Consider the following 24,138-nt stretch of genomic DNA (forward strand, 5'->3'; position numbering starts at 1 on the left):
TTATTCTGTCAAATCAAACCAGTGCCACGGTGGTGTACACAGCAGACTACCAGGAAAGCTCACAGCTTGCTTCAAATCTTATTTCATCATTTTAGAGATTTAAAACCTGCAAGCAGCAATTTGGCAGGGACACTTTGCTTCAGTTCTGCAATTCCAGTACAGCATGCGTCATCTCCTCAGACATTACACAAAGGAGTTAGCATAGTAAATATTCTTGGGGTAGATATTTTTAGGACTACTTTTATTACAATGAAAGTGTAACTGTGAACTTGCATTTTGCTGCTAGTAGCTGCCATGCATGATAATGCAACAATTGTACCATTTTATGGCACTTTGCTCCTTCAAATATTTCCCCCATACCTCGTGTTGTGGAATATACCTCCTAAAGGCTCAGCTCTGTGTTTCAGACAAAGTGATTGGAACTTCTGAATCAGAAGATAAGGAGGAGTTGAGGCCTCCTGTAAATAGCAAGAGATGAAGTAGGAATATACTAAAAACATCACATTCAGGTGGTTTTGTACATATTTGACACTGTGTGACACCTCTTTGAAGGAAGTCTTTTGCTATTTTATATACATTAGAGACACAGCAAGCTTGAATAGAGCAGATGTTCAGTTAATTCCATCACGTTACCAATGTGTGGAAGTCACAAGCTGACTCCTGGCAACCACAGACTAGCCAGCAGTTCTCCATGGACATGAAATCCATCTAGAGAAGCAACGAGTTCAGGTTTTGGCAGCTTGGAAGCTTCCAACTGGCAGTGTCCTCACTTCATCCACTCGACTTTTGTGGATCTGGAAGGCGGGTGTCACCCAGCGGCCGCAGGAACACTGCTCACCCCGCCAGCTGAAGGAGCCCAGCTTCGATGTGCATTTGGGACACAGAAGCTGCAAGAAAAACACATGGTCCGGTCTAAGGCACACACGGATGTAGGTCTACTTAAAATGTACTTCCATGGTATGTTAAATTGTGGCAACCTGCACTGAGCCAGCTCTTTTCCTTCTAACACTTCCAGGAAGGTAAATGGGCTGAAAAACGGGCAAAAAAGCTAAACCGGCATGGCTGCTTAGCCCTGGGGTATAGCAAGCAGCACTGCTGGAAGAAGGGAGCAGGGGAAAATGCAGCTGTTTGGACCTGGTGTGGTTCCAAGACAGTTTTCCCAGTCGCCAGAAAGCCTCAGTCAGCCTGAGACCACAACAGGATTTATAAGTCACACAAACTCTTTTCTCATACTAAAAACAAACCACAGATAAACCCTGTCCAACACCCTGGCTAGTGTTCTCAGCCAATGAGATCACCAGCTCATTCCTTTATAAAAGGATATTCAAGAAACTGTTCATAAGCTGCAAAATTCACACCAGAAAGGCTGGGAGACCCAGGCCCTTGTGTGGTGGTTTTCACATCGGGGAATGGAAACAATTTGTTCTGCCTTCACAATCAAATGAAAGAAAACAACACACACAAAAAAAGGCATATGCTCCCCTTCACCTGTCCTTCCATTACTCCGAGCAGCGCTGGCTCCATCCACTGCACGGGCTCGGTGAAGTACGAGGTGCACTTCTCACGTCCATCGCCACAAAGCTGAGCAGAGTCTGTTATCCTCTTGTGGGCAAAGGCTGCTGGTCCGCTTCCTTCCACGTGGGACAAAATGCTGGAGCTACGGAACAGAGCGCGCCTGCCCGCCACGACAGGGGGGAAAAAAAGAAGTAAAACATCCAATTTCACTTTAAGTAATCCATAAAAGGTAGTTAAAACATAGTAAATCCCAAAATATACAATAAGTTTCTTCTGGGGAAACTGATTGTCAAAAACAAACTAGAAGTTATGGTTTCAGAGCAAGCAACTTGACAGAGTCACGCAGTATTATTACACTTGCCTATAGAATGCAGCAGGTTAGGCTGCACAAGTGATGCACAACTTCATGGAATAAAAGTTTTGTATTTCAAAGGTACTTTTATCTAATTTTTGTGGCCTACATTGTATGGAAACAGGGAAGAGTTCATTCCTGTCCTGACAATAATGACATGCCCATCTATTTAGATGGGCTGTGTTCCTTAATTTTGAAATGACATTTAATGGAGAAATATGAAAGGTTCAGTACCTGCATTTCCTGCACCTGTAGAGAACCTCTGTGTTTGGAGTTTGGCACATACTGGTTGGATCAACAGCAAAGACTTCTCGGGGTAAGTCTTGAATTTCTGCAGAGGGAGTCATGAATCAGATCAACACAGTCACACTGCATTTCTGTGGGACAAGACAGCACTGCGCCTCTGCCCCAGTCACGACACACAGAAGCCACCTTCTTCACGTGTTTGTCCACTCACCAGCTCCCTTAGATAAGTTGAAAACGGAAGAGCCTCATCCCACCATACCTGAGATCAGGATTCACTTAATGCAAGGAACTGGGATCTAGACTTTGGCCTTAGAAATGGTAAAATAGTGGCATTCCACTTTATGATCCTACTTAAACGGAAAGTAAAGGCAGAGGAGGAGTTAGAACAGTTCTGCCAAACTTTTGGCACACATACAGAAAGTCAGCTTACGAATGGGAACTGCTAAGCAGAATGCCACATAAATGGAGAGAGCTGTCCTGCTGAATATGCAGCACTGACATCTTGCAAAAGAGCTACGGATTGCTATTTTATCATAAAATTTCACATATGTACAGATATTTACTACAGTGAACCTTTTTCAAATCAAAATACGAAAGTTTACTTCACACCTTGATTTTAACTTTATCTCCGTTTCACACTTGTTAGTTTGGTTTTTTTAATTCCACTGACTTATTTTTAGAGGATATTAAGTTTGCCTAACCAGGTACGTGAAAATCATAAAATATATCAAATTGACTTTTAGCATTTCAAATTTTTCCTAAAGAGAACAGTCCCTTATGGATCTTATTTCTCAAAGACATGTTTTGTCCCACTGACGAGCTACAGTTCCCTAGAACCAGTACGATGTAAATGTTTGCCCAGCCAAACCGAAGCTTGGTGATTTGAGGCCAATGCTCTTACGCCAACCACCTCCACCATGGCCTTCCGTGTCCATTTCAGGACACACCTGGGTCCCCCTCCTCGGGGGTCGGCCCCAACCTTCACTCCGAGCGCCCGCCCCGGCTCAAGGCCGATGCTCCCAGGGCCCAGCTCAGCCCCGCCACTCACCGGGGAACCTCTCCGTCAGCATCTGCAGCCGGTACCGCTTGTAGAGGGCGCTGGCGCTGTCCACGGAGCAGCCCATCGCCTCGTAGAGCCTCAGCTGCCCCTGGAAGCCCGGGTTCACCCTGCGGCGGGGGTGAGAGGAGAGCGGCGTGAGGGGGCGCCGGGCGGGCGGGGAGCGGGGAACCGCGGGCGGGGGTCGGAGACCCACTCGGCGTCGGGTTTGGCGGCCCTGACGGCGGCGTACGCCTCCTCCCAGCCGAGTCCCTCCGTCTTCATGAGGTAGGCGGTCACCACGGCCACGCTGCGGCTCACCCCGGCCTGGCTGCAAGGGCAGGACAAGACAGGACCGCCGGGCCGTGAGGAGCGACGCCCGGGGGAAGCGGCCACCCCCGGCCCCCGCCGCCCCGGCCCTCACCAGCGGACGAGGACGGCGCAGCCTCCCGCCCGCGCCGCGCCGATGAAGGCGGCGCAGTCGTCCAGGCGGCTCAGCAGGTCGGCGCCGGGCTCGTCCAGCACCCGGACGGACATGGCCCGCAGCCCCGGCACCGCCGGCGGCTCCTCCGCGTCCACCGTCAGCACCGCCCCCACCCCCGCCGCCGCCAGCAACTCCGGGGACGTGCACGACTCCGCGCCGCCCACGTAGAGCCCCGGCAGCACCGGCACCATCCCACCGCTCCGGCAACCCGCTGCCGCAGACATGGCGGCAAGCACGCCGCGCCTGGGCGGGCCGCCACTCCCAACATGGCGCTGTGCCTCGCCCGGCAGGCCCGAGGCCCCACGGGAAGGGCGTTGCCATGGAGGCGGCGGGGACCGCGTTGTCGCCGGGCGGTGGCGCGCTGGGCCCGGCCCCGCCGGCAGCGGCGAGCCGGGAGCCGCCGGGGGAGGGCGGCAGGGCCGGGGCCACTCCTGGCGGGGGTGCCACGCGTGGGCCGCCTCGCCATGTCTGCAGGTATGGCGGCTGGGAATGTGCCTGGTGGGAATCATGGCGGGCCGACGGCCTTGACAGGCATGAGAAACAGAATCACAGAATCACAGAGTGTTCGGGATTGGAAGGGACCTCGGAAGATCATCCAGTCCAATCCCCCTGTTGGAGCAGGAACACCCAGATGAGGTCGCACAGGAACATGTCCAGGCGGGTTTTGAATGTCTCCAGAGGAGGAGACTCCTCAGCCTCCCTGGGCAGCCTGTTCCAGTGCTCTGGCACCCTCACTGAGAAGAAGTTTCTTCTCCATTTTAAGTGGAACCTCCTGTCTTCCCGTTTGTACCCGTTCCCCCTTGTCCTATCATTGGTTGTCACCGAGAAGAGCCTGGCTCCATCCTCCTGACACTCACTCGTTACATATTTATAAACATTAATGAGATCACCCCTCAGTCTCCTCTAAGCTAAAGAGCCCCAGCTCCCTCAGCCTTTCCTCATAAGGGAGATGCTCCATTCCATCATCTTCATTGCCCTGCGCTGGACTCTCTCCAGCAGTTCCCTGTCCTTCTGGAACTGAGGGGCCCAGAACTGGACACAATATTCCAGATGTGGTCTCACCAGGGCAGAGTAGAGGGGAAGGAGAACCTCTCTGGACGTACTAACCACCCCCCTTCTAATACACCCCAGGATGCCATTGGCCTTCCTGGCCACAAGGGCACAGTGCTGGCTCATGGTCATCCTGCTGTCCACCAGGACCCCCAGGTCCCTTTCCCCTACACTGCTCTCTAATAGGTCATTCCCCAACTTGTACTGGGAACTTGTGTCAGTGCACCACTGTCTTTTTGCCTTACCAATATTTAAGTAATAATTTCCATAATAATCCTCACACATCTGTGAGTACCAGTGCAATTCTCTCCTCCTTGTGTCCACAAGTGTCTGTCTCACCTCGTCCTTTTTAAAATCAAGGGGTATCACACCTCCCTTTCCTGTCTCCTTACAAATGCTCAGAAGACAAATACATATCGTTAAAGAATCTCCCAATATGTTGTTGTTAAAATCCCATTCTTTTGTAAATTAATCCTGTGGGTTTGAGGCCCCCATTTGCTACTGTTTGTGTGTTTTGCATTGAGGTTGTGTGTGTTTGTTTTGTGGGCTTTTGTTTCGGTTTTGTTTTGGTGGGATTTTTGTTGTTTATTTAGTTTGGGGTTGGTGTTTTTTTGTTTGTTTTTTTTTGTTTTGGTTTTGGTTTTGTTTGTTGGTTTGGTTTGGTTTGGTTTGGTTTTACTTTGGATATATGGTAGAAACGACTCTCTGACACTCTCAGACTGATTTTCTAGTAACTGGTTTCTCCTGCGTGGAGTCAGTGGGCTGCCCTTTTGAGATGGGTTCCTGGAGTTTGCTTCAATGCAGCCTCCAGCAGGGGTTAGAATAGATCCAGATAGACCAGGGGTGAGCACCATGGGAAAACCCAATGTCTGAATTTCCCATTCTGACTTCTGCTGTCCTTCCTCCTTAGAGTAGTCCCATGATGCCAATGGCAAGCATGGTGTGGAAAGGACCTTTTTAATGTCACAGGTTTTGCATCCCTGTGAACCGTTTTTGTTAGGCACGTTATGAGCAGGTTATGCTTCCCATTGCAACCTAAACTGGAAGCCAGACCAAATAATTCCTTACTGGCTTCATTTATAACATCTGAATATGCTCTTGCTGCTGAAAATCAAACGTCTGGCCCATCTTGAATACTGCCCCACTCCTCTATTTTATAGTAGCTCTCATGAATTTTGAACTGCAAAATAAGCATTGTAACTAAAGCCAGATTTTTATTCTGATCTTTTACTGCTAACTGAGCTGTGACTTGCATTCAGCACTGAAATCCCATGCAGCATAGACAAGAGGGGTCATACCTGCTGGTAATTCCAAAGTTAGTTACGTGTAACACCACTGAAGACTACAGGGCAATGCAGAAATCTTGGTGCTGCCACTTTTTTTCTGCTTATCGTAAGGTTCAGGTCTGTTCCATGGCAAAAGGAGACAAAGCACTCACTTTTCCTCCCATAGGTAAGGATACTCTCCCTTAGCTCTTAGCAGGAAAACTGTGCAAAACATTACCACCCAACACATCACCAGCCTTAGCTTTTCCTTCTTCTCTCCAAAGTCCCCAGTGCTTCACTTCCTCCTCAAGCCTTTTTGTCCAAGGTGCGGTCTACCATGTAGCTGCAAGTGTTCTCCAGCCTAGGCTAAACCTTGCAAGTTTCTGAGCAGAATTAAAATGTCAGATTTCATTAGAAAGAGCTATGGTAAAGTTATCACCTCATGTGGGATGTGTAACCTTACCCCACTACCCCCGTATGAGATAAGAGAGCCTGAAAGTATTCTAGCACAGCTCTGGATGAGACAGCTGTAGGCAACAAAACTGTTGCAAAAATGGTCTGCAAGGGCCTCTTGGATCCTCAAAGGATGCTGTCTGGCTGCATAGGAGGTGAGACTGGCCATCAACTCAGACCTGATGGGGTGAAACCGAAACCTGGTGCGAAGGGAGATTGTTATCCCCTTCCTGCAGCAGAGGCAGAGGGAGCTGACATACTAGGGAGCTGCTGTCACACTGCAGCCAACATAGAGATCCTGCTGAGGGTGCTACCCGTGTGCTCTTTGAGGACTCCCTCGCCTAGGGAGCATGCAGCAGTTGTCAGCCTTGCTGCAAGATGGACAGTAGGACAGCGGCTTCCAGAGCTGTAGAGCTTCCACGCAGTACTGGTGGCCCACCAAGCAGACCAAGATGGCTCTTTGTGCTTGAGATGTGCTCCAAGGCTTCTGAGAGGGCCAGTCCACCACGGCTTAAAATTTGCCATCATCTTCCCTCACCTCCTCTGCTTGCCCTAGTGCCTGATTGCACAGTGGGCAAGCCAGCAAGCTGCTCCAGACAAAGGCAAATCCCCTCTTTGGATGGATTAGTTTTAAATCACGTAAACCTGACCCAAAGGGAAGAGTGGGACTGTGTGTCTGAGATAGAGAATCTCTGACAGCTCTCGTTTAAGTTATTTTAAGCTATAGAACTGCATTACCTGTGCAAAACCTCCTTTCCGGTTGTCATTGCTACCAGCTAAAAATAAAGAGCCTATTGGAAAAGCCTTAAAGAATTCATACAAGTTTTCAGTAACAGCCCATATAATCTAGCACAGGAAAAACAACAACAAGAACAACAAGAGCGTACTGAAAAGAAAGACAGGTGGAAATTAAAACCAGAGCAAACTCTGTATGGATGTTTAGTCATGAAAGCAGTTAACAATTGGAGCAAAGTACTGTGAGGAAACACTGGGTTAACCATCTTGAGCAATTTTGAAGGAAGTCTGAAGGCAAGTGCACATTATTGAAGGGGCTATGAGTTTTATGGCAGAATTATAATACCAGGGAATTATATGAGTACTAAGCGGTGGTTAATCATCTTTGTTAGACTTCAGATCTGTGAATTTGGAGGGGCAGACAGTACCATCTACAACTAAAACCAGTGGCAGAGGCAAGAGGTAGGGCCCACAGATGGAGGCTCCCCAGCGTTGATCCAGTTGTGGTTTGACCACTACGCTTTGTAACAGCTCCTGGGGCCGTGGATGACAAGGGAATGCAAAAAAGATGTGATTTCGCAGTGAAAACCTGTGGAGGAGGCAAGTATAAAATCTGTGGGGCAGAGACCATAGGCAGTTCAGCACCTAAGAGCTTTGCACGACTGAGGCTGCACTCCCTGAACAGCCTCGCTGTTTCTCTGTACTCCCCTTTGCTGTGTTTGCCACCTGCAGCCTGAGGCAACATGTCCTAAATTTGCTCATCACTCCTAAAATAGACTAAATATTTTTTTCAGTCTGATTTGCAAACGCTTGTTCTCCCCCCATCTCGGCCTCCCCCCTTCAGCCTTTGTTGTCTTCTCCTGCACCACTGAAATTTTTGACCGTTTGTTCTCCCCCGGGTTCCGGGAAACCGTGTGACTAATTAAGCAGTTGGGGCAAGCTCAGGTGCAAGGAAAAAACAAGTCAGATGATGGGCCGCTGCCCACTCACTCCAGTGAGTGCATTCCATCTCAGCATGTGTCTGCCTTGCCACTTCATAAGGGAAAAGAAAACGCCGGGCTTCCCGGGGCTGCCTGCTCCAGAGCCTCACAGCACAACCAGATCAGCAAAAGTGAGTTTTCTGCTGCAGAAGCAGAAGTGCAGGATGCCTGGACAGAGGTGTATCTGCCTCTTCCCTGCTGGAAGAATTTGTCCCATGTATCTTGTCACACATTCGAGTGGCTGTGCTCCTTCAGGCTTTTAAGTAGTTCCAGGCACATACATTAAGGAGGTTTCCCAAGAAGAAGAGTCTGCAGCCAACAACCTGAGTTGCCAGAGGTAGCATGCAACAGGGGGGTAGAAGGGCTAATGGTTGGGTACATCTTCGAAAAGACATTAATGAAAGACAGTGACTCAGGGTTTCTGTGTCTTCCTCACATCTAAATGCAGCAGGAGCTTGGAGCTCCCAATTTGCATGAGTCCTACTGGTGAAGGGCCTACCAGCACTTCTTGCCCTTTGGAGAAGGAATGTCTCTCAGCTTCTGCTGAGCTCAGAATTTAGTGGGAGCTGGGAAATCCTACATGGTAGCATCTCGTCCCTTGGAGCAGAAACTTCCCAGCTTTTGCTGTGCTGTTGGCGGCCAATTTAACCGCAGATTTTTGAAAGACTGCTGTTCCCTGCATTAGAACACTCTGTGTGTCTATGCTGGACTCCGTGTGTCTACTTTTATCCCTGTATTGGGAGGAAGGATGTCTGCATCTCCCTGCAGGAAACCTCAAAGACTTGTAAAGGCAGCCAGCAACAGAGAAAGGGGCTCACTCTTGATACTCTGAAGGAGGATTTCACCATAACCCTGTATGGGTGGAACGTTCGTACCTGTCTCCATGCTCTCAGCATCTGCAGACATGCAGTTACTCCACATGTCAGACGAAAAAGAAGAGTTTCCCAACTGCCGATTTGATGCTCAGTTACAGAATGGAGCATGACAGCTACTACTACCATGTATTAATAGCTCTGCTTCACTGTATGGCTTTAACAGCTGTAGCAACCAAGATTTATAATGACACATTACATTCAGCAGTGCATCACGCAAGGAAACTAATCTGACAGTGCCAGGTCACTGAGCTGACTTACAAGTTTTTAAGTGTGTTTCTTCTGCCAAATTTGCTGCCCTGTTTACTGAATTGAAAGGAACAAGTTGCACTGTGTTCATAAAACTCCATGCTTGCCTCTGTTTTGGCAGCTCCCAGATGCTTCCTGACCTGTCACACTGCCATCCCAGGAGCCATTTGGTCCTTCTTCCTTCCCCATCTTTTCTTTATAAAACCCTTTGAAACAGGTGCTGTGGTGTATATCCCGAAGAGGGGTACACCACAGAACAGGAGAGGAAGAACTGTAGCTGGGAGGAGGCACTGGGGACATGGGCAGGGATGAGGAATGGAGCATCTGTGGGAGAAGGGCAAGATGGTGTTTGTTCAAGCGCAGAGGGGGACCATGGCTGCCACTGCTCACTGCTTCTCAGCAGGAATTTGTATCCCAGTTGCTCTCAGAGAAAGGATGTCTTTGAAAAATCGGGATCATCCGTTACATCTCCCTAGGCTCAGAATTACAACTGTCAGTGGGAAAGTCTGTCCTAAATAAATGTGAAGTGTTAAGGCTGTGCCCTGGAGCTGGGTTTGGGCCCACGTCAGAGCCACCTCAGCCACGGCAGCACCCACGTTTTTTAATCTCCCGTCTCGCCAGCGGGCTGTGTGTTTCCACATTTTCCATCCTCACAGCCCAGTAATCCACCATGCAGACACAGGCGGATGGACAACAGGAGGCTGGATCTCATCAGGGGCAAATGGGCTTGTTCTCCTGGATGTTCATTACTCAAAGATGCATTCCTTGTTATTCCTGCAACTTACGCAGGAGTCTCGTCCAGCAGGCTTAAAATGGTATTTCAAACTGTCCTTCAGTGCAAACAGTGAAAAGCGATTAAAAATAGCAAGTGTATTGTCAGGACATTTAAATTCACTACAGAGTGTGCTGCACTTCCACTGACAGATACTCAAGTTCTGCAAATCAGAGGAGGCAGAAAACACCCCAGGTACCCTTTAAGATACAGTTGAGATATGTCTTTGCTTTTACAAACATTTTTGTGAAACAAGAACTTGTAAACAAATAAAACATTAATGTTTTATTAATACTTTAACATCTGTAACTCCAGTTTATCTTTGCCTTTATTGGTATCTAATGAATTTTACCAAGAAAATATTTTTCAACATGTAATTTAATTGCTGTTTTCCCATGGGACAACAGAAAATATACTGTCCAAAATGATCAGTTACTGTCATAAGGCAATAATATTTGAGGCAGAAATATTGCTGTGAACATACTCTTTAAGAGGCAAGACCATTCACTATTTTAACCTCCAAGTGAGACATTTCCTTACTGATGGTTATGCCTCTATTATTTATGCTACTACTTCTTTTTGAGTTCCCTATTTCTCTTTCTTGTTTTAGAAACATGGGATAAAATGTTGAGAGACACCTGGATCCTCATGTCCAACTCTGTACCACCACAGACAATTATATTACGTATTTTCTAGCTCCGTCTTGAAAACAGTTAGTTTTATTCCCCTCTCTCCTGTGATGCTTTGAATTCATGATCATCTCATTGGACAAAAAAGATGGTAACTTGCCTTGAATCTGATTCTTGTGACAATTTTATCCTTTAACTTAAATAGGTCTTTTTGTTTCCTGCTATTTATTCCGATGGCGAGTTATCTGAAAAAAATAAATAAGTAAATAGACCCACCCACCCATCCCATGTTCCTGCTCATCTTTGGCTTTGTTGGCGACGCAAGGCAAGTCTGTTTGGTTGGCAAAAAGGAGCTTTTCAGTTTCCTCTTACAAGATCAGCTCCATGTGTGTGCACGTTTTAATTCATCTTTCTTGACTGTGTATGACCAAACAGTCTAACAGATGTGTGTGTGTGTGTGTTGGGTTTTTTTTTTCCTCAATGCTTTGTAAATACTTTTTTGGCTCTACTAGAAATACATCAACTGTCCTGTCCTAGGATAAGCTTTGTTTTTTTTTTTTTCTCCTCTGCTGAGTCCTGATTATCCTACAGAAGGCAAATACTCCAGGTCCTTTCACTCTTCCTTTGTTGGAACATTGAGGGTTTACAGCAGAAATTTCAGCCTCTATCCCCACAGTGCGTGATCTCGCACCGTGTACTACTAAACGCCAGCCGGTTTTTGTTACTCTATATCTCCAAATTATTGCTTCCTAATAGTTCTGTCCTCCTCCACATCTCCAGGGTCTTCCATCAACTGTGGTTTTCAGTAGCACGCTGTTTCAACACTTTCGCTGTTTCCTCGCCAGTGCATCCTTGCAGTTTCTGTGTTAACTCTTAGTCTGGCTGTTTCTGATGAGACACTATACTAAACTCTTCAGCAGAGCCTGGAAATGTTGGATCTACGCTGACAGTTGTTCTGCCCGGGAGAAGGTACCTTTGGGAAAGCCATGCTGTGTTTCAGTCTGCTTTCCGCTGTGTTTCGCTCCCCTGTCTTCGGTTATTCCCTTGAAATGTTTAGGACGTTGCCTTCCATTCCATATACAGTTGTACACATATTGGGGGCGGGGGGAGGGAAGCGACCATTGGGCGCCCCCCACTGCCACCTGTGGGGCGAGCCCCTGGAGCCGGGGGGGTGAAGGCTCCATGACGCGGGGGGTCAAACCCACCCTCTCCCCACCCGGGTCCCCGCTGGGCTCCTGGGCCCAGCGCCCGGCGGCCCCAACAGCGGCCAAAGCCGCCCCCGCTCCCCCGCGGCGGGAGGGCTGGGACGGAGACAGAGGGGGGAAGGGAGGGTAAGCCCCGCCGCAGCGGCCGTTACTGGGGCGGCCGTTACTGCGGCCGGCCGCCTCACGCCCCGCCCGCCGGTTACTTCACGGCGGGAATGGGGAGGGGGCAGGGGCGGGGCGGCGGCGCAGCGATAAAGGGCGGGCTCGGGGAGCGGGGGGGACGTACGCGCAAGGCTGGCGCGGTCGCTCGGGGTGCACGGCGCGGCTTGAGCGGTGAGCGGCGGGGGTGGGCGGTTCGGGGCTCCGCTGCGGAGCTTAACGTGAGGAATCTCCTCCAGGCAGGCGCTCGGTGACGCTTTTTAAATTACTGTGGTTACTTAACGGCGCGTTCCGCGCGGGGCAGGTGAGTGCGGGTCCTGAGCCCGGGGTGCGCCCTGCGCGGGGGCCGGTGCCGGTAGCCACCGGAGGGGCTGCAGTTGTAGCCGCCCCGCAACGGGGCAGCCTGATGCTCAGCTTCCCCCTCTCAAGAGCAGACGTCTCTGAGAGGAGCAGTGCCGCCGGGGTTTGAGGGGGCTTGTACTGTTGTAGCGTCACAGGGGTGCTTTTTGCTGCAGGTACGGTTGTCTACATTTTTTTTAGGTGTTGTGTCAAGTTATATGCCTTACAGGGAAAAAAGCTGCTGTTGCAGAGTAATGTGCTTCATGATGACAAAGGTGAAGGCACGTTGTTCTTGCTCCTCCTGCCTCTGATTCAAGGTTTGCATCCAAGTGAAGCTATGATACTCTACACCTGGTATTAAAAATAGGTGGTGCCTATCTTGACTTTGGAGTTGCTTTTTTCCTGGTGAATGAGCATCTTCAGGTATCAGATCTTCTTGTGCTGGAAGGTGTTGGTGGTGAAAGGAGGCGTGTGAGCTGCTAGCACCCCAAGTACTTTAAAGCTACTAAGATCCTACTGTCACTAATGTAAATCTTGCGGAGTAGGCAACACATGAGTGATTTGGGGATGGGAGGCTTCATAGGTTGACAGCCTGAGAGAATTAAACTATCCACTGTATCAGAAATGAAATGCTTCAGCTTCCTGCCACAAGGGCAGCAATGCACGTTGTTTTCCTAGATGAGGCTCACCAAGCAGAACCAAGTGTGTGCAGTGGGGTGGGAGGCACTTTGCTAAGTCCTTTCTGGTTGCTGGATGGGGTGTGTGTGTTGTCTTGGCTGCTGAGAAGGTTAAAAATGGAAAGAAGAGGGAATACTTTCAGAGGTAGTAGCTGAAAGCACTTGCAGCTTAAGCTAGAAGTCATGGAAGACTATATAGTGGTTTGAAGGTGAAAATGTACTTGAATGTGTTTGAAGTGCCTGAGTGCAACTGTTGGCAGGCTTGATTCCTCTGGGTTTATGCTGCATTGCAGTCTTAAGGATTGAGTTTGAAGAACTCCTTTATTTGTCGTGGACTAATTATCTCAGGAACCACAGGTTTGTTTCCTGCCTGCTGGAGCTTATGTGACCCACAGCAGCAGAGTTTATAATGCAACAGCTCATGCTTAAAGGCAGAAATTGCTTCCCTGGGACCACTTCTACCTTTCTATGTATTTTATCCCAGATTTGATCCTCTCCTGTAGAGGAGGTGACAGGTCAAATGAGCTGTGCAAAAATTAAAAGCTGCAAGAGGACAGACATGAAATTACAATAGCTGCTCTTTGAATCTTGCTTGAAAAGTGTTCCATGCACGATGTTGATGCATGTTAGGAAATTATATGGTTGGTTTTTAAACAAGGTAGGCAAGAGTCTCGGTTAAGTCTAACTAGTCTGACCTTGGCAGCTGCAGTCCTCCCAAGTACTTGGGGCAGAAGAAGATGAGGTCTCAATTAGTCTGTAGCTGTCAGGAAGCACCTGGCTGCAATAGAAACCTGGAACACTTAAAAAGATAAGTGTATTAATACCAGTTGGAGTTGCGTGACTGTAGAACATATGTAAGTATCTGCATACTTCAAAACACAAGCCACGTAAGCATAAGATAATGATCTGGTCAGCTGTGACAAGACTCTTTAGAAAGTGCAGAAATTCAGACTACGCTGTGACGAGGTCTCATCAGCAAGGTTCTCAAGTCCATAGTGTTAAAGAGTAACACTAAGGTGATATACATCACCTGAATATAAGCCAGCTCCTACAGCCTCATTTGCCCTCCACAAATGAGCAAAATGTTGGGGCAAGTATGAATATTTCAGAAAAGGTAGTTTGATTATACAGGGTATCTGAAGAACAGTAAAGAGTTGCTTATGAAGACTGGAGTACAAATTGAATAGTTACCTGACACTGCAGCTGAAATTCTGTCCAGGATACTGAAGTGTTATAGCTTTTTGCATGAGTAATGTGTACTTGGCCTTTATCCTATGAGTGGTAGATGCCGGATGATTGAGAAAGGAAAAACTTCAATGAAAAGGAAGAAATCTTGTACCTCTGATGTAATTACAAGTGCTTTTGGTGATCTGGATGTCTAAGCCCTGAAACTATCACTTGAGTGTCAACTCTTGTGTTAGTTGGAGAGAGCAGTTTGAGCTTTATGTATAATGAAACAAGTTCAAAGCTTAACTTTCAGAAGTGCTTTGCAGTTACAGCTCTCACTGGCTTCACTTAGTGCTTCAGACCTTAGACAAAGCTTATGTGTCATCTTTGATAGTTTTACTTTGACACAGACTGCTTTGCTGAAGTACTTAATGCTGTCTTGCCAGAAAAAGTGCAATGCCAACTAAATTTTTTTTTGCCTGTACTGATAGAGAAGCTGAGTATCTTTTCAGCTGAAAGGCTTGCTGGTAATCACTAGTACATAGAATGACTTCTTTCTAGTGCATACCTCTTTATGTAGACAGAAAAGCAGAGCATTGGATAGACCTAGGAAGTGTAAGAGTCTGACTTGTCTTTTTTTTTTTCTCCACCTCTCTACAGTTTCTTTGGAGAAGAAAGCCTTAAGATGGCAGGCAAAGGAAGTAACACAGACTGCATGTCGTGCAGCGTACTGAACTGGGAGCAGGTCAGCCGTCTGCATGAGGTTCTTACAGAGGTGGTTCCAATCCATGGACGAGGTAACTTCCCAACACTGAAGATAACTCTGAAGGACATTGTTCAGACTGTTCGGAGTAGGCTGAGTGAAGCAGGCATTGTGGTACACGATGTCCGTCTGAATGGCTCTGCTGCTGGTCATGTCCTGGTCAAAGATAATGGGCTGGGGTGCAAAGACCTGGATCTCATTTTTCAGGTTTCTCTTCCAAGTGAAGCAGAGTTTCAGCTAGTTAGAGATGTGGTGTTGCGATCCCTCTTGAATTTCTTGCCAGAAGGAGTAAGCAAGCGAAAAATCAGTCCAGTTACACTGAAGGAAGCCTACATCCAGAAGCTGGTCAAGGTGTACACAGAGTCTGACCGCTGGAGCTTGATATCGCTTTCCAACAAACATGGCAGGAATGTGGAGCTGAAGTTTGTTGACTGCATACGACGGCAGTTTGAGTTCAGTGTGGACTCCTTCCAAATCATACTGGACTCCCTGCTCTTTTACTATGACTACTCGGAAACCCCCATGTCGGAGCACTTCCATCCGACTGTGATTGGGGAGAGCATGTATGGAGACTTTGAAGCAGCTTTTGATCATCTCCAGAACAAGCTGATAGCTACCAAAAATCCTGAAGAGATCCGAGGTGGCGGGCTCCTGAAATACAGTAACCTCTTAGTACGAGACTTCAGGCCCATGGATAAGGATGAGATCAAAACATTAGAGCGCTACATGTGCTCCCGATTCTTCATAGACTTCCCAGACATCCTGGATCAGCAGCGCAAACTAGAGACCTACCTCCAGAACCACTTCTCCAAGGAAGAGAGGAGCAAATATGACTACCTCATGATTCTGCGCAGGGTGGTGAATGAGAGTACGGTCTGCCTCATGGGACATGAGCGAAGGCAGACTCTCAACTTGATTTCTCTGCTAGCACTCAAAGTGCTGGCAGAACAAAACATCATCCCTAATGCCACTAATGTTACCTGTTACTACCAACCAGCACCTTATGTTAGTGATGTAAACTTCAGTAACTACTATCTTGCAAATGCTCCTGTGCCGTACAGCCAGTCCTACCCCACTTGGTTGCCTTGCAATTGATCACTTCACTTGACTGTTCTTGAATAGAGGCTACTGAAGACCAAGATGCTGAGTGTATTTAGACAAATAATAACTATCAGTTGGAGGTTTTCTAATGGAAACATGACTGCATTGGACTGTCCATTTCCTGGTGTGCAGTAGGAATATGCAACCAGGTGACCTGCTATGAACCTTTCAGTCTCTACAAATGCCAAGAAGCCTTATTACCTCTTCATTAGGAGAAGAGAACCAGCAGCCAGATGTTAGAGGAGTAGTTGCAAAACTTGGTACTAGTTCTGGAAATGGCTATTAATATGTGACCTCAGTGGAATATTCAGTAAACTGGGTTAGTTAGTAGAGGAAAGACTGTAAAAAGTCTTGAGCAGAAGCCACTCCTGCAACAGCAATGAAACTCTGCTTTCTATTGCCTAACCTCTTTACTCTGTACTTCCTCAGTTCAAGTTCTGGCCAACGTTCTGTTTGACTGTGCAAAGGTGGACTCATGTTATGCCTGGGCTGCTTCTACTTTCTGGCTGTGTAGAACTGGTGACTGTATGGATACTGTCTGTCTTGTAGAGGGCCTAAGTGTTGCTTCCTGCAGTACCTAGGGACACATGGTTCTGCCTCAGGTTCAAGATTAATTTGTTGGAAGTTAAAGATCCATTAGTAAGTCTATCTCTAAAATATAAGCTGGCTAATTTTTTCGTGAGTACAAAAATTTGCCAGGTTGCATCTCCAAACATGTAGCAGAACACAAGCTAAAACTTTGTAAGGTGAAAAGTCCTTCAAATGAGGAATTTAAGCCTCAAATAGAATTGGAACCACAGCTTGAATAGTTAGGATGGAAAAATACTGTTGAGTCCAGGCTCAAGATAAAGCCTTTCTGACTGCATCTTTCAAAACAATTTTTGGCACAGTTGGAAAGTACCACAGCTCTTTGCACTGAGGTTTTGCCCAATTTTCTTCCTCACAGGTCCACAGCAAGCAAAAACAAACACACAGCCCCACCCCCCCACACCCTTTCCCCCCAAAAAAACCCAAACCACTGTAAGTTGCAGGATAATGTGCACTTCTGCCACAGTATAAATTCCTAAAGTGCCTAGTAAAATTACTTTCTTCTTGTACAACTTCAGGCAGGTCCTGAAGGCTTGTTTTTTTGTCACCACTTAAGAGTTGTGCTTACTTGCCACAATCACCTGGTCACTGTATAAGATGGTATTTTGAGTGGTTAGAGTCAAATTTTTCCTGTGTATGACTCTCACTTGAAGAGGTATATGAATGCTAAGCAGAGCTCTCCACAGAGGCTGTGTGTGGTGAAAGTTTGCCCCTGGAGGTGTATATGCTCCCTTGGAGGTGTAGGTGGCTGACCTTCCTAAAGGGTATGTGCTGAACTTGCTGATTTGAAACTCCTGTGCATTATAAGGAATATTAAAAATTCTGCAGTTATGTATATAGCAGCATTAGAAACTGGTGTATTAATTAGATGATTTTCACTGAATTGCAATAGTAAAATACATATAGCAAATGATCTTGAGTTTCCTTTGCTTAACCAGAGAAGTAGTATGGAAAGACAAATATTAGAGGTATTTAATATGTACTGGTGCAATGTTTAAAAATACTTGTTTGCTAAACCTTTTTTATGACTGTCGCTGCAAGCTCATGAGACCAAAGTGCCTGACAAAACAAATGATTTAAGCTTAGAAGGTAAAGCAGAAAGCAAGTGAAACACCAATGTATGGTTGCTGTTAAAGGTGGGAAACAGTAGCAGTGCAGCACTTAAATGGCAGTAAAAAACCCTATGTTCCTATTAGGACCAAGAACTTCTAGTTATGTTGCAAGTTCTCTTGCTTTTATAACTACTTCATAAAGACTGCCTCAATAAAGCAGTGAGCCTGCTTTTTTTCAGGCTTCATTTAGCTTAGGAAGACAAGGAGGGATACAATCTAGAAAGCAGACTGTAGCCATGCATGCTTTAGCTTTATTTTTTGAACAGTTTTGTAAGCAACTTAGTAGCAAATAACAAATAATTTGGTCTCTTTTGTTGTGTGTTTTTTTTTTCATTAAAGACTTCCTGTGTAGTCATCCAAAGCTGCTAAACTTGAAAGTGAACCCAGCCTTTTTCACTAGCTGTGGCTTGGACTTGATGTAGCTTATAGACAAGGCATCTCTCACTCAAGACTTCAACTATGTGGAAGGCTTTTTAAAAACAAATATGATGCCAGTGTTGTGTGTTAAACTTAGTGCAAGCTTGCTGCTGGAATGCGAACTTAGGCGTGAATAGCTTCTGCATGCAAGGCAATACTTGGCCTAATATAGAGTATCACTAGAAAGAAGGAAGTTGTTTGTTTAGGAGTTTAATTGCTATGGTCTCTTAAATAGCTGTTTCTAAAGCTGACCTAAGCTATACCCATTGCAGAAGTAAACCATTGGCTAAAGTGACATTGTTTGATTTGCATATCAAATAGCCTAGGCTCATTTATCTGTTTTGTGCGATCTCATGGCTGATCTTTAGAAACTTCTCTGTGCATCAGCTTGTGTGAAGAAGTGGTCAGATGCTCAGGAGGAGTCCTCATAAGCTTGAAACAAACTTATGTTTTACTGGTCTTTGAATGCCTTGGCTGCTGGACATCAGGCCAGGTACATCTATTGGAAAAGGCAGTGCTAGAAAGAAGGCTCTAATAAATTCCTACTGAGACAGAGCTATGGGGAATTTAAGCTTCCTGCCATAAATATCGTGCTTTTGCCAATGTAACCTGTTGCTTCCAAGGAAGCTTTGTGTTGAATGGTTGATCCATGAACAGCTGACTTCCTGGGTTTAAGCTTTGAAGGACTGCTGTGTTCCCTGTTTGTCTATTAAGTTTCTCTGGTGTATTAAAAATACTGATGCTTTGTAGCCTGGCTGCTGGGTGTTAAGCTCTTGAATAGTTAAACTACATCCTGAAGCTGCACACTACCTACTGCTCTGGCCCTACTGTATAAGGTGTTGCTGGGACACTGTTTATCTCAATGTCTTCAAAATAATCCTGGCTTGGCAGGTAGAGCAGGTAGTTTTTCATTACTGTGTTGCCAGCAGTCTACTCCTTTCTGTTTCGAGTTGTCCTAGCAGCCTGATATTATATAAGGCAGTGGCTTAGTTTGGTGTGTGCTAGCTGGTTTGAGTTCAAGTTTATCTGGCCTCTCTAGCAAGCAGTAGCATGAGAATGAGTGCTAGGTAAAAGTTAAAAATTATGACCTTAGGCCAAGTCTATGCTGCCTGCTTGATTCAGTCTCGTTTAGTACTTAATGATGCCTCTGCAAACCTGTTCTATCCTCTGTTGCTCACTTGTGTGTCAAGTGGAGGTTAGAGAGACTGCTATACTTCAGACTATTACCCTAACATATTCTCTGGGCAGTGGCATCAAAACAAAGCTGCAGTAACAATGAACTGCCAGTCTTGTATCAGTGCATCATTCCTCAGGACTAGGCTTCTAGTGAACTTGTCTGTGCAGTTTAAAATAGCAGTTTTCTTCCTGTAGCTTATAAAGCTCTGCTGGGCTAAGCCGGTCTGAGGTTAAGCATATGTTGTCGATATTTTTGCCAAGTCCCCCTTGACTTACAGGTTATTGATGTGACTTCCTCATTGTAAGATAGATTTTTTTATTTGATAAAGATGCTACCAAGGAGACCTAGTAGTAGACTGGGTTTTAATCACTTGGGTGAAATCCCCATGCTGATCCATCATCCCTCTGTAAAGCTGTAAGGTACAGCATACTTCATACTCCCTCAGCTCAAGATTTGATTGTTGCTGTGGTTGTCATCAGCTAGTTCAGTCAGTCACTAAGCTGGAAGTTAAAGACTACTGCTTGCTTTTGAGTAACCATTTTTCACAAGAACCTCACACTTTATTTTAACATCAGTATCTTGTCTACAAAGCAGTAGGTAGTATTTAAATCTAGTCTAAATACCTAAAGATTTTATTAAAACTTAGACCCAATCTTGGGATTGAGTTCTGGGGTTAAGCATTTGGTATGTTTTGTGCCTAGGCTTTGTGGGTTTCTGATCACTAGAATAACTACTAATGTTGGTAGTAACATCTGCTTATCACTATACAAGTGCTTGAGGAATGGCCTCTTAGAATAGAACTTGGACAAATTACTTCAATTTTAAACTGCCAGTATACTACTGATGGTACTTGTTTACTAACCCTCTCACTCATTTAATCAAGGTGCCATAGTTGTTAGGCACAGCAATAAGCTGACCATAGTCGCTGGCAACTTTGTTTAATTTGGGTGTTGGGAGAGCCATATGGATAGTAATACTTCTAGCCTTTGCGTCTAGGTCTTAATCAACCATTTGTTAAATATGGTGAAGTGTATTTCATATGCTCTTTCAATTAAATTAGTTATAAGGTGGGATGCTGGGCGATAGTTGTTGAAGCTTGGGGGGGAATGGTTGGAGCACCCTAGTTTTTCTCACTTCAGTGAAGTGTCTGGATTGGGCTTATCTCTGACTAAAATTGCACTTTCTGTTGAAATTTAGAAGGCCCTTTTTTTTCTGTTTATATCTTGTATTCTTTTTACTATTAAAAGAAGTCAGCTCTTGGAAAATATGTTTCGTACCTCTTTGGAAGAAGCGAGTTTTTTTGTTGTTGTTGTGGTGTTTGGTTTTCTTTTTTTAATTTAAGCTGGCAAAACAAGGTACGAGAAATATTTGAATTTGTGATGAGCCCAAAGGTGAGACTGGTCACAGTGACTTTGTCTGCTTTTCTTCACTATTGTCTTCACTTGTCATTCTTGGAAATTGGGTTTTGGACCTTAATGATTCTGAAATTCTTGTGCAAATAAACTTATACTAAACACTGCTTGCCTCAAGTAATTCTTGCATCTGTACGCTATAATGCTTGGTTTTAGATGTTATTCAAGGTACTTTTTTTTCTCATGAATGTACATCTGCCTCAACTTATTGAAGATTAGTTAAGTGAGACACAACCCATCTTTCACTTTAGAGTTACAGTTTATAGAGAATCATTTTTGCCTTTTCTGATTGTTGTCTGGGCTCAACTTGACTTTAAAGCATGTCGAGGTGCAGCCCTAGGTGTGTTCTGTGGTGTCTGGTCTGAGCTGGAGCCTGCCAGTCTGTTCTGTGATGCACTCCAGTTCATAGGCTACTCCAAGTTGGGAGCCCCTGTGTACCTCAACTCATGAGGCAAGGAGGTGAGGAAGAGTCAGCAATTGCTCTTCATGTTATTTACAGGTTGAAAGTCTCTCTGCTTTCACTCTGTGTCCTAAGAGCTGATGCTCCTGTATGCCAGTGGTCAGTGGGGATTGAACCTGTCAAAGCTAAATGAGAGCTAGGGGCATGTGGCAGTCTCCTTCCTGCTCCTCCTGCTTTAGGATCAGAAATAAATGGACTGTAAGAAGTGTGCTTGCTTCTAATCACCTCCAGAGCTCAGACAAGCTCTAGCCTCTCAGTCAAGAAATACTGGAGAAATTCCAGTCTTCAGGATCTTGTAACACCTGCAGTGGAAACTTCTGTGGAGCTCAGAGGCAGTGTGATCCCAGGAAAGAAACTGTGAAGCTTCTGTAGTTCCTTTTCAAGATGTAATTGCTTCCCTCTGAAGAACTGATAATGCAGTGAAGCAAAATGAACCCTCTGCTTGTCACCCAAAACTCCCTTACTCCTCAGCTTGTCTCCTCATAAAAGCATTAGAGTTACTTTGGGTAACATCCTTGCATTTCTAGAATGCCAAACTTAGATTTGCAGGTTTGGAAACTGAAACAGCAAAACAGCTATGCTAAAGCAACAGCAATATATACTCTTTCAGTTCCATAAGGAACTTGCGTAATAGTAACAATTGAGAGAAACTGAAAATGTTATTGCTCTATTGCTGCAGTGGTGTTAGTGAAAATACAATTTTAAGTGTCCTGTTCTGTTGTACCACTAGAACCCAGCCTTATCCATGCTGTGCAAGATGAGCTCAGTCTTGTGATGGGGGAGTGAGAGGCATTAGACAAATGGTGCTTTAAATTGTTGCTGTTGTTTTGGCAGATCCACTTATTTCCCTCCTTCATGATGGAATATGGAATATTTAATGTTTTTGAAGTCAGAGTATTCAATGTGCTCTTGCAGGGACAGAATAGATGTGATAGAAATGACATTTTTTCTTTGCATAACTGCTTATTTAGAATATTGCTTACTACACATTTTGTGCACTAATAGCCTAAATACATGAAGTTGGTGTTTTCAGCAATAAAATAGGGTTTGTGTTTATCCAGCAACTTACAAGAGAGATACATAAAGGGTGTAACCTATTACTTGAGTGTGTTTGTTAGATATAGTGCTTGTATTTTGCTGCAGTAGTGGTGCTGTAATCTCTTTTGCTTCATCTCAACAAGAAAAAGATGAGCTCCGTGTTCTATAGGCAAGACTGCTGGGCAAAGAGAGTAGTTAACCTGCCAAATCTTACTAATTTTCCTAGTAGGAAAGAGTTGAGTCATCTTGCTGGAAAAAGAGAGTCTTGCTGAGAACTGTGTGAAAAGCAGCTGTTTGATCCTAAACTGGTAGTTCACATGGACATTAAGGAAAGCTATACTACCTACTTTGTTGTTACCACATTGACTCTCAGCTGGGTGGCTTAGTAAACCAGGAGGAACTAGTTACCTAGGCTGGCTGGTTCCACAAAATACAGTACCGAGTCTTCATCACTGATAAGTAGCGCAGGGGACAGTCCATGCCACTTCACTCTTTGGAGACCAGAGAAGTGCAAACTCTTGGAGTGGTCTGGCCAAGACAGAGCATAAGGAAGCTGGCCAGTCTAATCTCATCTGTAGCAATAACCTTCTTGTCACCGATTAAACTCCTGTAGCTCACCTGTATATTTCAGGACACTCCCAACAAATGTCCAAGGCTTGAACTGCTTTGGGGAAATGATCTGTCCCTGTGCATTCCCAGCAGGCAAGTAACAATTTGAAGCTGGTGGTCTCACTACCAAAAGTTGGAAAATTTATCTTCTGATCTTATGTGGTCTATTGTGATTCTGTTTCAGCATGTGAATGATATAGCCAGGTGGTTTATGTGCTCTTATACAACCGAAACATATGTTAACTTTATACTACGTGTTCATGTAGCTAATCTGCTTGAGAAAACTGTGAAATTTGTGCTACCTAGGGGTTATACTGATTGCACCTCAGGCAAAGGGAAAATTGCAATGGAATGGTTGAAGTGTGAGACTTCTTATTCAGTCACTGTCTTGCTGCAGGAAGGCAAGTCTTCTAAGCACATCAGATGTGTGGCACATGAATTACACCCACAGGCTGGTCCCTTTGTGGATGCCAATCTCTCTTCAGAATTGACTGTCCACCTGCAACAATTCCCTTCTTCACACCCTCTCTGTTGCTTATCTGAATAACTTCTGAAAGCTGTATCTCTGTGTGCCTCCCTGAAAGTTATTCAATCTTGCCCTAAAGGTGCTCAGTAGTGACAATTCATCTTGTACTTGGAGAATCTTTTCTAGTACTTGATTGTAGTCATTACTGAGAAATTAATTTGCATTTCCATACTGGTCCTCAAACCTTCCTTATCAACCAGGCTGAAAAGTACCAGACTGTCTTGTGCTATCCACTAGTGCCTTCAGTTCTTGGATGAACTACAGAAAATGAGCGCTTGAAGCTTTATGTTGTATATATTGGATTCAGAAGCTGGAAACCTTTTCTTCTGGAACTTTGTTCATCCTGTGCGTCTCATGACCCAGCACCAGTTGCTAGCCCAAGGGTCTATGTATCATGGATAAAAAAATCAAGACGGTGAGAAGAAATCCTAGCACTATATTTCTGTCCACGAACTATACCTGGTGTCTTTGCCATGGCATTATGGCATCCTGAGTGCTTGTGCTAAGTCAGTTATTCACAGTGATTTCCAAGTCCATCTGCTGCTTCTCTAGGCAGCTTCTCCCATCTGGTATTGACAACATCTGTGCTCCTGGTTTCCAGATGTAATATTTTGCATTTGGTGGTATTAGAAAAACATTTTGTCTGAACCCTACAGGCGATTAGTCACATTGTTGATGGGCAGAGTAACTGCATAGTGCCTGAAGATGATGGAAATGCTCACAGTTTTGCATTGTTCTTGAGTACTGAAG

General features: G+C 45.5%; 2 protein-coding genes across 5 annotated transcripts; one reads left to right on the forward strand and one right to left on the reverse strand.

Annotated features, from left to right (window-relative positions):
• Positions 1-545: 545 nt before the first annotated feature.
• DUSP12 (dual specificity phosphatase 12) lies at positions 546-3,907 on the reverse strand. Of its 2 annotated transcripts, XM_065077828.1 has the most exons (6): positions 3,574-3,904; positions 3,367-3,480; positions 3,162-3,280; positions 2,102-2,198; positions 1,489-1,675; positions 546-887 (listed from the first exon to the last, which is right to left on the reverse strand). In XM_065077828.1, exons 1-6 carry the CDS (start codon positions 3,855-3,857, stop codon positions 726-728), a joined length of 963 nt encoding a protein of 320 aa, XP_064933900.1. In that variant the 5' UTR covers positions 3,858-3,904; the 3' UTR covers positions 546-725. The 2 variants fall into 2 exon arrangements, with proteins under 2 accessions (XP_064933900.1, XP_064933909.1); XM_065077837.1 differs by lacking the exon at positions 3,367-3,480 and having other exon boundaries at positions 3,574-3,907.
• Positions 3,908-12,091: 8,184 nt separating this feature from the next.
• TENT5C (terminal nucleotidyltransferase 5C) lies at positions 12,092-20,860 on the forward strand. 3 transcript variants are annotated; one of them, XM_065077811.1, is made up of 3 exons: positions 12,094-12,176; positions 12,571-12,658; positions 14,846-20,860. In XM_065077811.1, the coding sequence occupies exon 3, from the start codon at positions 14,871-14,873 to the stop codon at positions 16,041-16,043; it is 1,173 nt and encodes a 390-aa protein (XP_064933883.1). In that variant the 5' UTR covers positions 12,094-12,176; positions 12,571-12,658; positions 14,846-14,870; the 3' UTR covers positions 16,044-20,860. The 3 variants fall into 3 exon arrangements, with proteins under 3 accessions (XP_064933891.1, XP_064933883.1, XP_021148301.1); XM_065077819.1 differs by lacking the exon at positions 12,571-12,658 and having other exon boundaries at positions 12,092-12,176; XM_021292626.2 differs by lacking the exon at positions 12,571-12,658 and having other exon boundaries at positions 12,171-12,306.
• The last annotated feature ends 3,278 nt before the right edge of the window (positions 20,861-24,138 follow it).

Source organism: Columba livia, chromosome 1 (assembly GCF_036013475.1).
Source record: "Columba livia isolate bColLiv1 breed racing homer chromosome 1, bColLiv1.pat.W.v2, whole genome shotgun sequence".
Lineage (NCBI taxonomy): Eukaryota > Metazoa > Chordata > Aves > Columbiformes > Columbidae > Columba > Columba livia.